The sequence below is a fragment of the Cavia porcellus genome, unplaced genomic scaffold (genome assembly GCF_034190915.1).
Source record: "Cavia porcellus strain 051 isolate PalLab524CR breed Dunkin Hartley unplaced genomic scaffold, mCavPor4.1 scaffold_1, whole genome shotgun sequence".
Lineage (NCBI taxonomy): Eukaryota > Metazoa > Chordata > Mammalia > Rodentia > Caviidae > Cavia > Cavia porcellus.
Genome location: NW_026947484.1, coordinates 199,439,736 through 199,451,863, shown reverse-complemented (window position 1 = coordinate 199,451,863; position 12,128 = coordinate 199,439,736). Strand labels below are relative to the sequence as shown.

At 44.6% G+C, this 12,128-nt stretch overlaps 1 protein-coding gene across 12 annotated transcripts in view; it reads left to right on the top strand.

Moving 5' to 3' along the window:
- Positions 1–12,128, top strand: part of Golga1 (golgin A1) — a 50,439-nt gene that overhangs the window by 27,780 nt on the left and 10,531 nt on the right. For all 12 annotated transcript variants that reach the window (XR_001201478.3, XR_001201477.3, XM_013153382.3 and 9 more), the window contains 4 exons: positions 2,663–2,758; positions 3,575–3,724; positions 5,032–5,127; positions 11,662–11,751. Coding sequence is in view for 10 of the 12 variants with exons in the window: in XM_013153382.3 (XP_013008836.1) it covers positions 2,663–2,758; positions 3,575–3,724; positions 5,032–5,127; positions 11,662–11,751 (432 nt within the window). In the remaining 2 variants the exon portion in view is untranslated. The remainder of the gene's footprint in view (positions 1–2,662; positions 2,759–3,574; positions 3,725–5,031; positions 5,128–11,661; positions 11,752–12,128) is intronic.

The window sequence follows — 12,128 nt, the reverse complement described above, 5'->3', positions numbered from 1 at the left end:
AAAAAAAAAAAAAAGCCATTATTGCTTCCAAGTCACAGAGATCATCTGAATTTTTATATTAATTTTATAATTTTGTCCTTCACATAATCTCTAATTTATGTGCAAACTATCTTTATGTATGAAATTAAGTAAGGAGCTTTATTTTCCTCCAGGTTTAACATTTGCTAGACAGTCTATCCTTTCCACGTGGACTTCGCACTAACTTACCATATGCTTAGCTTCTGTGTGCACATGGGTTTGTCTTTATGTTTGCCCTGTATTCCTTTGATCTGCTGTCTGTCTCCTGCAAACTCTACAGCGTTTCTATTACTGTCACGTTGCCAGCAGTAGAGATCAGTATTACTAAGACAAATTTTCCTTTTTTTGAAGGTTTACTACTTGAGAACTTTTGAAGTTTTGTTTGTTTCTTGGTTTGGAAGGTTTTTTTGGTTGTAAGTAGTACCTTGGTTCATGAACTCAGTTGTCTCTGTGATTCTGATAGCAGACTAAACTGGACAAGAACCAAATCAAATTTTCCCATAAGGTCAACATGGACGCTAACCTTTAAATTTGATTTGGTTCTCATCCAACTGGGTTCATGACCAGAATCATGGAAAGAATCAAGTTTGTGAACCAGGGTACCACTGTACTTGGAATCAAACCCAGGACTTGCATATACTAAACAAATAGTTTCCCAGTGAGCCACATCTCCAGCACTTTTAAATTTTTATTTAAAAATAAGTAAATAGGGGCCAGAGATTTAGCTCAGAGGTGCAAGCACTTGCCTGCCTGTTAAGTGCAAGGTCGTGAGTTTGATTCCCAGTACCAAATAAATAAATATAAACTAATTAAACTGTTTAAAAGATAAAAACTTTACTTGAGTTATTTCAGGCCTTGCTCTCCCAGCAATCTTCTTGTCTCAGCCTTCTGATTGCTGGGATTACAGACCTGTGCCCTGGTGCACCGGCCTTTTTTTCTTGGTAGGTTTTGCCAGTGGTTTGTCACAGGATTGGGCAACTGTGGCCTTTAGTCTACGAGCTGCTAGGAGCTGTACCCCTTCATTTCCATGCTGCCTCAGCTGCTCTCTTGCTATATGGCAGAAAAGTGTATTTGTGACGTGATTACAGTATTAACTGGTCTCCTACATAAGATATTTGCCAGAATCTGAACTATCTTACTAATCTTTGGAAAGAAAAAAATTTTGATTTCATCTGCTCAAGTTTTTATTCTTTTATTTCCTCACTGATTAATTTTTTCCTTCCTATTTCTTTAGGTTTGCTCCATTATTTTCTTAATTTCTCAAGTTAAATGAGAAATTAACTCTTTTCTCTATCTTTCTTGTTTTCTCATATTTTAACATATATTTTACTCTAAAATCTGTCTTCTCATAGTTTGGTTCTATTTCTGAATATTCCTTATGATTTTTATATTAAAATTTACCATTTTAGTGACTTACAGGGAAACAATTCCTATAGTTAATGGTATTAACTACATTTGTACTGTTGTGCAACCATCACCAACATCCATCTGTGGAAGTTTTTCATCTTTCCAAACTGAAATTTTGTAGCCATTACAAAACAAACTCCTGGGGCTGGGGATTTAGCTCAGTGGCATAAGCACCTGCCTTGCAAGCAGGCAGTCATGAGTTCGATCCTCGGTACCGATAAAAAGGAAAAAGACAAAAAAAAAAAAACCAAACTCCTAGGGCTGGAGATTTAGCTCAGTGGTGTAAGCGCTTGCCTGTGTGAGGTCAGCACTCAGTGTGAGGTCATGAGTTCGATCTCCGGTACCAAAAAAAACCCAAAAAACTCCTACACCTCTAATCCTGGTCACTCAGGAGTCTGGGGCAGGAGAATCACTGAGTTTGAGGCCAGGCTGAACTATACAGCAAGAAGAGACCCAATGAATCAATCTATCAAAACAAACCCCCCCAAAACAAACTCTCGTTCCATCGGACCCCCAGATCCTGTCAACAACCATCTACTTTCTGTCACTGTCAATTTCAGTGTCTCAGATACGCATGTAGGTGGAGTCATACTTGTCTTTTTGTATCTGGGATTATTCCACTTAGCATAATGTCTTCACAGTTCCTCAGTGTTGCAGTATGTATCAGAGTCCTTCCTTTGAAGCCCGAATAATATTCCATTGTACCAGTATACCACACCTGTTTATTCGTTTGTCCACTGCTGCACATTTGAGTTATTTCTACCTTTTGGCTCTTGAAAATAATGCTGCCATGAATACCAGTGTACAAGAGTTTTGTGTGAAATCACATATCTTGATTTCTCTCGGATATATACCTGGCTTTAGAACTTCTAAAGTCGTACGGTAACTTTGTATTTAATCTTTCAAGGATGTGAGTGTTTAAAAAAAAAAAAAAAAGAAGAAGAATGTGAGTGTTTTTCTTTGTCTTGTCTTATTTTGTTTTGTTTTGTTGAGACATGGTCTCACTATGTATTCCAGGCTGGCCTTAAACTCACTGTGTAGCCCAGGCTGACCTTGAACTTGGAGAGATCTTCCCTAAGCCTCAAGGATATGTTTTGTTTTGAGACTTACAGTTTTTTGGGGATGGGTGTTGAGTGCTGGGATTACAGCTGTGTGCCCACCACACCCGCTCCTGGTGTGTTTTAAATTAAACCCCACTCAACTCCTGGTGAACAAGAATGCCTCTGTTTCCCTGCAGGTGGAAGAGCTGGAGCAGAGCCTGCAGGCCTCTGAGGAGCGGCTCAGGCAGAGCAGCCACCTCGTAGCCGCCCAAGAGGCACAGATCCAGCAGCTCGTGAGTGCTGATCATACTTCGCACCCATGCAGAAGTCTGCAGTGGTGTCTGTCCTGGACCTCAGTTGCTCTTTTGGTGACAACAGTAATTGAGGACCTGCTGGAGGGCCAAGCAGTTACTCAGGATGGAAAATGACTGGGTGGTTCCCCTGACACATGGCTGTCAGGCATGTCCTGTTGTGGGACAGTTAGAGGCTATAGCACTGCATGGGTTTGAGCCTCAGCTTTGCAGAGAGCAGGTTGATACGGGAGAAGGTGGCAAGGGCTTGACCATCATCACTGCCTCAAAGGGGCTGAGCTAGAACTAGAGAAATAAAAGCAGCTAGCATTGATTTCCAGTTGTCACGCTGAGGCATGATGCTCACTGAGTGTATGCACTTTGATCATGCACACCTGAGAGGCCTGCGGTCCTCATTCTGTGGAGGAGGCCGGTTCAGAAGGTTTAGTCACAACCCATGGGCTCATAGCCAGCAGATGGCAGCACTCACCTTTTTATGCACAGCCTAGTTCTTCACCACTGTGTTCTGCTACTGTTTGGGGAAAGCCCAAGTGTTAGGGGCACACTGAGTGGCGTGAAGGAGGCTCATCCTAGGGTCCCCACACACTGAGAGTGCAGCAGTGGCAGCAAGACCAAAGCTTGGCTCCACCTCTTGGGCAAGACAGGCCCAACAGCAGCAGCAGGGGCAGAGTCTGCAGGGGTCCTCAGCAACACCAGGAGCACAAGAGTTGTTTCCCTTGGCCCCAGCCTTTGGCCACAGAGTAAGACCTCCCTTGGGACACTTGTCCCTTGACTGACTCCCCTCTGGTTTCGCCACAGGTGGCTGCGAACCAGGAGAGTAGCCTTGCACAGCAGCAAGTCCTTGCCCTGGAGCAGCAGTATGCAGAGCAAAGATGTGCACTGGAGGCCCAGATTGTCGCCTTGGAGCAGGCACGGGCAGCTGACCAAACAGCTGCTAAGCAAGCAATGGTGTGTGGGAAAGGGAGGGAGGCTGAGCAAGCACTGGGCCGCGTGCTTGACTGGAAGAACATCACCCTCAGGCTGGGGGAGCCACTTGAAAGGCCTGTTCACCCTGCTCCAGTGAAGACCCACTCCTGAGACTGGATGTGAACAGGCTACTTTTGTGTCATTTTTTTGTTTTGCTTTGATCCCAGACTCTTCACATTGAACTAATCCCCAGCTCTTTATTTATTCTTTTATTTTGAGATGAGGAACTTCCTGAGTCACTAAATTGCCAGGGTAGGTTTCAACTTGCAACCCTCCTGCCTCAGCCTCTCATGGTGCTGAGATTATAGGCACACACCACTGTGCCCAGTTAAAGGACTACTCTTTATAGAAACTCAAATGTGTTTTCTTTTCCTTGGACCCCTCAGGGACTGAACTTCCTGATGCCTTCTGACCATTCTCCTCAGCTTCTTTCTGAAATTCATACTGCTCCTTCTTAAAGGTTTTTCCTATTCCACAATCGCCCCCTGTGCCACAGTCCTGAGAAGCATTTAATCCTCCATGTGAGGCTTGTTCTTTTTTTTTTTCCTCATCTTTGGTGGCGCTGGGAATTGAACCCAAAGGCAAGCCTGTACCATTGAGCTACACCCCCAGCCCCAGGAGGTTTGTTTGTTTGTTTGTTTGTGACAGGGTCACAGTATGACATTCAGGCAGGGTTTTAGCCCAGGAAGACTGCAAACTCACAGCAATCCTCTTGCCTCAGCTCCTAAGCACTGAGATTACAAGCATATGCCATCACTCCAGCTCTTTTTTCCTTACTCATACTCTGTTGTCCCCTTTCACTGCTGCATTGACCAAAGAAAGCACATTTCAGCCGAATGTGGTGGCGCACACCTATAATCCCAACACTCGGGAGGCTGAGGTAGGGAGATCAGCCTGGGCTACATAAGTGAGTTCAAAGCCAGCCTGGACTGCATAGTGAGACCCTGTCTCAAAAAAAAAAAAAAAAAAAAAGAGAAAGAGAGGGAGAGAGGAAAGGGGGGAGACAGAAAGAGAGGGAGGAAGAAAGAAAGAAAGAAACAAAGAAAGAAAGAAAGAAAAAGAAAAAAGGAAAGAAAAATGGGCTGGGAATTTAGCTCAGTGGCTCAAGTGCTTGCCTGGTAAGCAGAAGATTGTGTGTTTGATCCCTGGTACCAAAAAAAAAAAAAAAAAAAAAAAAAGGAAGAAGGAAAGAAAGAGAGAGCGAGCATTTCATAGGTGCCCTGTAAGAGAGGCCTTGCCTGGGGAAATACTGCATCCGCCTCCTTACATGCATTCTTCTCTATTTGCAGAGTGAACTGGAGCGAGAGCATGCTGCCCTGGAGGAGAGCCGGAATGAGTGTGAACGTTCTTTACAGCATCATCAGATAGAGCTGAAGAAGCTAAAGGTATTTATCTGAGGGAGTCAGTGTTTGACAGAAGTGTTCATATCTTGCACCTGTGTTTGAAGTAGTGGCCAAGTGAAAATCCCATACTTAGAGTGGAGAAGAAATGAACTAACATTTGTTCATTAACTTGCTTAGGCATCGGCTAGAAAAGGCCATCCATTATGTCCTCTCTGGGGATACAGACAGTAGGGAGAATTGTGTTCACTGAGTGGTCAGCATCATCGAGGCTGCAGGTGTCAGTGATTTGTCCAGGCCGCATAGGGAAAGGGGCCCTGGTCCGACCTTCTGCTCCACCAAAGCCCCAGCTTGTCCCTCTGTCTTTAGCTATGGCTGCCTGCCACACTGTGCTGTCAGGTTGTCTCCGTGGCTTGTGTTTGCAGGGGGCGCAAGTCAGGTGAGCTCTTGAAGGGCCATGAAGACTTTACGTGTATCGGGGACCTTAGAAATGAAGAAACAGCCTGCTAGACTGTCATCCTTGCCCTTCTAAGAACTTGGCGTCTAACCATAGCCTGCCTCCTTCATTCCCTGGACATAGCTGCTGGCCCTCACCCCACTGGGCCCTTTCACAGGACCTTTGGTGATAATGAAAGACAAAATTGCAAATTTTGGCAGAAATTTAGAAAATAATAAAGACATACGCTTTTCTGGACATGGTGGCTCATGGCAATAATCTCAACTGCCTAGAAGCTGAAGCAGGAAAATTGTAAGTTCCAGACTAGGTTGAGCAATGTAGTAAGGCCCTGTTTCAAAATAACAAAAGTGGGGAGGGATGTCACTCAGGGGTAGAGCACCCCGGGTTCACTCTCAGCACCACCAAAAAACAAAACATCAGTTTGGAAAAACAAGGAATCAAGTAAAGTTTTAGAGTTAGAAAATACAATAACTAAAATGAATAGACTAATTACAAAAGAGCATGAAGAAAGTTTTGAGGATAATAGATACTTTCAAACTTTTCATTCTAATTAAGTTCTTATTCATCCTTTTGCACACTAAATATATGCAGTCTGTTGTTCAGCAGCAGTGTCTTTGGAAGGCTATTTAAAAAGCAGTGGGGCTGGGCGTGGTGGCTCACACCTGGAATCCCAGCATTTGGGAGGCTGAGGCAAGAGATCACTGTGAATTTGAGACCAGCCTGGGCCACATAGTGATTTCAAGGCCAGCCTGAACTACATAGCAAGACCTTATCTCAAAAAAACAAAAAACAAAACAAAACAAAGCGTGGGTAAGTGATGGCACAGGCCGGTAGTCCCAGCTACGCAGAAGGCTGACACAGAAAGATGCCAGGTTCAAGTTCAGCCAGGGTCACTGAGTGAAACCTTGTCTCCAGAGAAAATGCAGCAGGCTTGGGGAGTATCAGTTACTATACGTTAGGACCTGGGGTTAATCTTCAGTAACACATATACACTTTTAACAGCCAATTCTAACCAAAGAGAGAATTAGTAAAGTGAAAGGAAGGGCAGAGTATGCGATCCAGAATGAAGTACTGAAAAGAAGTAAGAGAAATAGGGCTGCGGATTTAGCTCAGCAGCATAAGTGCCTGCCTTGCAAGCAGGCAGTCATGAGTTCAATCCCTGGTACCGATAAAAAAAGGAAAAAGACAAAAAAAAAAAAAAAGAAGTAAGAGAAATCACAAGACACAGGCAGATGTTTTAGCATGTGTTTCTGGTTTCCCAAAAAGCTAACTGCAGAAATCCAAGCAGGGTAAATTGTAAAATCCATATGCACGGGGCGGGGGATTTAGCTCAGCAGCATAAGTGCCTGCCTTGCAAGCAGGCAGTCATGAGTTCGATCCCCGGTACTGATAAAAAGGAAAAAGACAAAAAAAAAAAAAAAGAATTAGTGCTCAATAGACATGCACTAAAGGAAGTATTAAAGGATATCTTTAAAAAAAAAAAAGATATATTTTAGGTGAAGGAGGATTCTATATAGAAATACAGAAATGTAAAGAGTAAAAAGGAACTAAGAACAACTTTAAATGAACTTTATGAAATAATGATTTAATAAATAACATAAAGTAAAATACAAAAGGAAAGTAACCCAAGTCAGATGAGATACATGTGACAGTATTGTGGGCTCCTTGCATTGCCGACAAGAGTGAGATACCCGAGGTGTAGGGTAATGGTAGTGTGTGCTTAGCATGCACGATGCTCTGGCTTCAATTCCTAGCACCAAAAAAGAAAAAAAAAAGGACTGGACGTTGATAAGACAGAAATGCATGTTGTAATTTCTAGGCTCATCACTAGAAAAGTAATGTAAGAGTATATAATTGCCAGGCTTTCAAAGGAAAAAAAGGTTTCAAAAGTAAATCTAAAATAGAAAATAACAAGTGAAAAAGTAAATATAAAACGAGAGGCAAGCTTGGCATGATGGTATACACTTGTAATCCCAGAGCTCTGGGAAGCTAAAGCAGAAAGACCACCCCGAATTCAAGGCCAGCCCAGACTAGATAGTTCAAGGCCAGCCTTGTGAGAGCTGTCTCAAAAAAACATCATAATCGATGTATATATAGACCCCTGGTCTCAACAGTTGCAATATGTATATGTTTTCAAGCATACCAAGAATAGTTGTAAAGATTGACCATAAAGTATAAATTTCAATGAATTAAAATCATACAAAGTATGTTCTCTGACCACAGTGCATTAAAATAAAAATCAATAATAAAAATGTAGAAAACCAGTCATGTGATGATGCATGCATTCATCCCAGTACTCTGGAAAACTGAAGCAGGAGCATCTCAAATTCAAGTCCAGCCTGGCCAGTTTAGCAACGTAGTAAAACATGTCTCAAAATAGAAAATAAAACCAGGTGTTTGTCTATAATAAATCCATTTGCTTGTCTATATCCTGATCTTACATAGAACCTGTGAAATTTGCCTTTTGTGGCAGACTGAGCCCTGCAGATGTGACTAGGAATTCTGAGACAGAGACGTCATCCCTGATCACCTGGGTGGGCGTGACTGGGTGATTTCGCAGAAAGAACAGAACATACTCTCAACTGCAGACTTGTAAAGATTGGGGAGTGAGCCTTGAGCCAGGGAAGGCAGGTCTAGAAGCTGGAGGAGGTAGGGAACTACCTTCCTGGGCCAGCTGAGGGGGTACACAAGCCTACTGATGCCTTGATTCAACCCTGCGAGGTTCCACTGGATCGCTGGCTCCAGAGCTGTGCGCCCTCAACTTTACAGCAGTTTCTTGCAGCAACTGTAAGTGATTAATACTCTGGAAGATGCTGGCAGGAGCAGAAATGGTGACCCATGGTATCTTCACAGCCCTGGCAGGAGATACGGCGAGCTCCCTCGTTATCTGGGTGAGAATGTGAAGTAAACTGTAGGAAGTGGCTTCCAGCTCTTGGACCAAGAGGGCAAAATGAAGTGGAAATTATTAAGGTTACAAGGAAGAGGTGGAGCCCCACCCTTCTGACACTGAGGCCGCAGAGCAGGCCTGCTTTAAAGAATGGGTTAAGCGGGCTGGGGATTTAGCTCAGCCGCGTAAGCACCTGCCTTGCAAACAGGCGGTTGTGAGTTAGATCCCGGTACCAATAAAAATGAAAAAGACAAAAAAAAAAAAAAAAAAAAAAAAAAAAAAAAGAATGGGTTAAGCTGCACGTGTGAAAAACGTCCAGGTGCATGCCCCTGCTGCTGGAGGAAGGAATCCAGCAGAAACCGGAGCGAAGAAGCCTTGCTGGATTAAGGCTCATCCAATGCAGGAGCAGCAGGACCTCAGGAATTCCTTCCCTCCTCTGGCTTCCAGTCTCTCTGGAGCGCCCCCTGTTGGCAGAGATTAACACAGCCTGCTGGTTTAGCAGAATTGCAGTTTGGGGACTCCCAAACCCAGATGTTTGCTGAGGCAATAACTAAAAATCAGCACACATGGGTCTTTAAAAATGTGGCTAATATGAGCCAGGCGTGGTGGTGACGCCTGTAATCCTAGCACTCTGGAGGCTGAGGCAGGAGAATCATGGCGAGTTCAAGACCAGCTGGGTTTTACAAAGAGCAGCCTGAACTACGTAGTGAAACCTTGTCTCAAAAAGACAAAAAAAAAAAAAAAAAAAAAAAAAAAGTGGCTAATTTCCAGCTGTTGAGGAGTTTTCTGGATATTTGGAGTTTAAAATTATTTTGATCAGATATTCCCTCGATGATTTCAGTCTGCTAATATTCTGACTTGTTTTATAACCCAACCTATAGGCCCATCTTGGGAAATATTTCATTGCATGAACATGTTAGGCCCACTGTTTGGCAATGCTCATTAAGTCAAGTTGGTTGGTTGGTTATTAGAATCTGCACACTTGCTCATGGATTTACTTACATTCTTATATCATCAATTCCTGAGAGGCGTATGCTAAATCTCCCCCTACAATTATGGATTTGCCTCTTTCTTCTTTTTATTTCTATCCATTTTTGCTTCGTGTTTTTGAAACACTGCAGTTTTGTGTACACAGAATTATAGTTATTTTTTCAGTACTGAGTCCAAGCCCTTTTCCCTTTCTTGCTCTATTTTTTTGTTTTTCTGTTTTTAGAGGCAACGTCTCACAAAGTAACCTAGGCTGGGTTCAAATTTGCAGATCTCCTGCTTCAGCCTTCCAGAGCACTGGGATTACAGGCACACACTGCCACATCCAGCTAGAATGTTTTTATTTTGACTTTTCAAAACACCTGTTCCCTGAGCCCCGCCAGGCTCATTCCCAGGTGCGGAGAACTGCCCTGGGTGGATAGCCTTCAGGGAGGCACAGCATCCTGTCGTCCTCCCTTCCTGCATCTCATCCTCTCCACCCAGCTGAAACCTCTTGCTCCTTCCTCCATATCTACGGAGCCTCTCCTTAAACCTATGGAGAAGCAGGGCATTGTTTGGTGGGTTCTGCAGCCCGACCTCCACCCTCTCAAGTCCTGCACCAGGTTTTCTTTGTCTACCAGAAGTGGAGTCACAGAAGGTCAATTCTGAACTCACCTGAGTAGGGGCCCTCATGCCACAGCACAGCTGGGGAGGTTTCTTGGCAAGAGTTTGGCAGCTGACTGAGCTGGAAAGACTGGTCAGGCTGGAACTAGCACCTGCACTGACCTGTCTGTCAACTTGTCCATCTTCCTGCCTTTCTACTCCTGCAGACTGATAGGCAGCTCCAAGATTAGGGCTTTCCAGAGCAGCTTGTCTCGCTCAGCTGCAGCATTCTGATACAGAAGGGTTCCGATAGAAGAAAAGATTTTGTTGATTCATTTTGGGCTACAGATTCATCTTGGCATGAATATATTTGGCCAGATTGTATGATTGGCAGATGTCTTAGTTACTTTTTACTGATCGCTGAGACAAAATACCCAGTGCCCAAAGCTGGGAAAGGAAAGGTTTATTTCTTACAGTTTTTGGAGGTTACAGTCCATACTCAGTTGGCTCCAAAGCAGGGTGGCATGGCGGCCGCAGTTCATGGTGGCTGCAAAGGGCAAGGCAGAAACCAGCAAGAGAGAGTGACACACCTTCCTGCCATTACATTGTGTGCTGGTTATGTGGGTGTAGCACTGACACCATCAATCCAAGCGCCAGACAATGAACCAATCACAAATGCATAATGCAAGGGCATGAGGCCTGGGGGCCACCAACATAACCCATGACAGCGGGTCTAACTCACATGCCACAAAACTAGGGTACTATTATTGATGGCCCTACCAAAGCCATGTGGAATTTTAGAGTGGGACTAGCGGACAACAGTGAAGAGGCACTTAGCCCCAGAGCAGGGCCTTCTGGCTGGGCTGAGACAGCACCCATGCTCTTTCCAGATATCCGCCTTACCAGAATTTGGGCCCCCAAGCAGTCACATTTTGCACGTGGGGATTGATTGGGGAGTGCAGGCATCAGTCTTGGGAGGTGTGTTTGTACAAGGGATAGTCCCTGTGCTCCAGGCAGGGCTGGTCACATAATCCTGTGGGAAGTGCTCCAATGGGAAAGACTTGATATTTGAAGGCCTTGGCTCTTACTTCACATGCTGGCTTTCAGTCTGGCCTAGTCATTTACTGTCTCTGGGACCTTGTGCAAACCACTTAATCTCCAAGAGCCTTATTTTTCTCTCCTATAAAATGGGGTCATTTTGCCAGGTGTGGTGGCATCTGCTTATAATCCCAGCATTCTAGGAGACTGAGTTAGGACCATCTTAAGTTCAAGCTCAGCCTGAGTGACTTATTGAGACCCTGTCTCAAAGGGAGTTGGGCCATTTTGATGAGTCAGTGACATTTTCCATATTAAAATTCAGTATTTGCTTATTACATCTTCTGTAACTTGACTGTTCAGTGACCACTTGTATGCCTAGGAGTCTGTTATGTTTATTTCTTTAGACAGGCACTAGTTCTGCACACTTGGACCCCAGTCTGCCGGGTCCTGGCTGGTGTGCACATGAGATGACTGTCCCACGGTAGTGTCCTGTTTCCAAAGACATCAGTGGGTTGTGCACCAAGACAATCAGGGAGAGAAGGAAGCAGGAAGAATGCTGGTCTAGGCCAGCAAGGCAGTGCCCTTCTGTGAACTGAGGCTTGAAACTCCACCTGTTGTCTGTTTGTAGGAAGAGTGGAGCCAAAGAGAGATCGTGAGCGTGGCCGTGGCCCAGGCCCTGGAGGAGGTGCGGAAACAAAGGGAAGAGTTCCAGCAACAGGTGGGCCTGTGATACTGAGATGTGGGCCACAGGGTGACGTGCCCCAGTGCCCCTGCTGTGCGGCCACCAGAGAGCCAACCTCTGTCGTGCACACAACTCTCTGGGAATGCAGTGGCCTGCATGATGCCCTCTTAGTCTCTAGGAAGCCGGGAGCAGTGTTAAAAGAAAAAAATTCTCATCCATATGATGCCCCTTTCAGGTTTTGAGTCAATTATTGGTCCTGTAAATATTACCTGGCAAAAGTCCTCAGCAGGGACGTGCAGCTCTGATTCTGTGAGATGGGCCTCACCGCCCTGGCCTGAAAGCTATCTCAGGGAGGTTGAGCTGTGAGCAAAAAGTAGGAGAAAAACTTGCCTTTGGAGTCAGTCTGGCCCCAA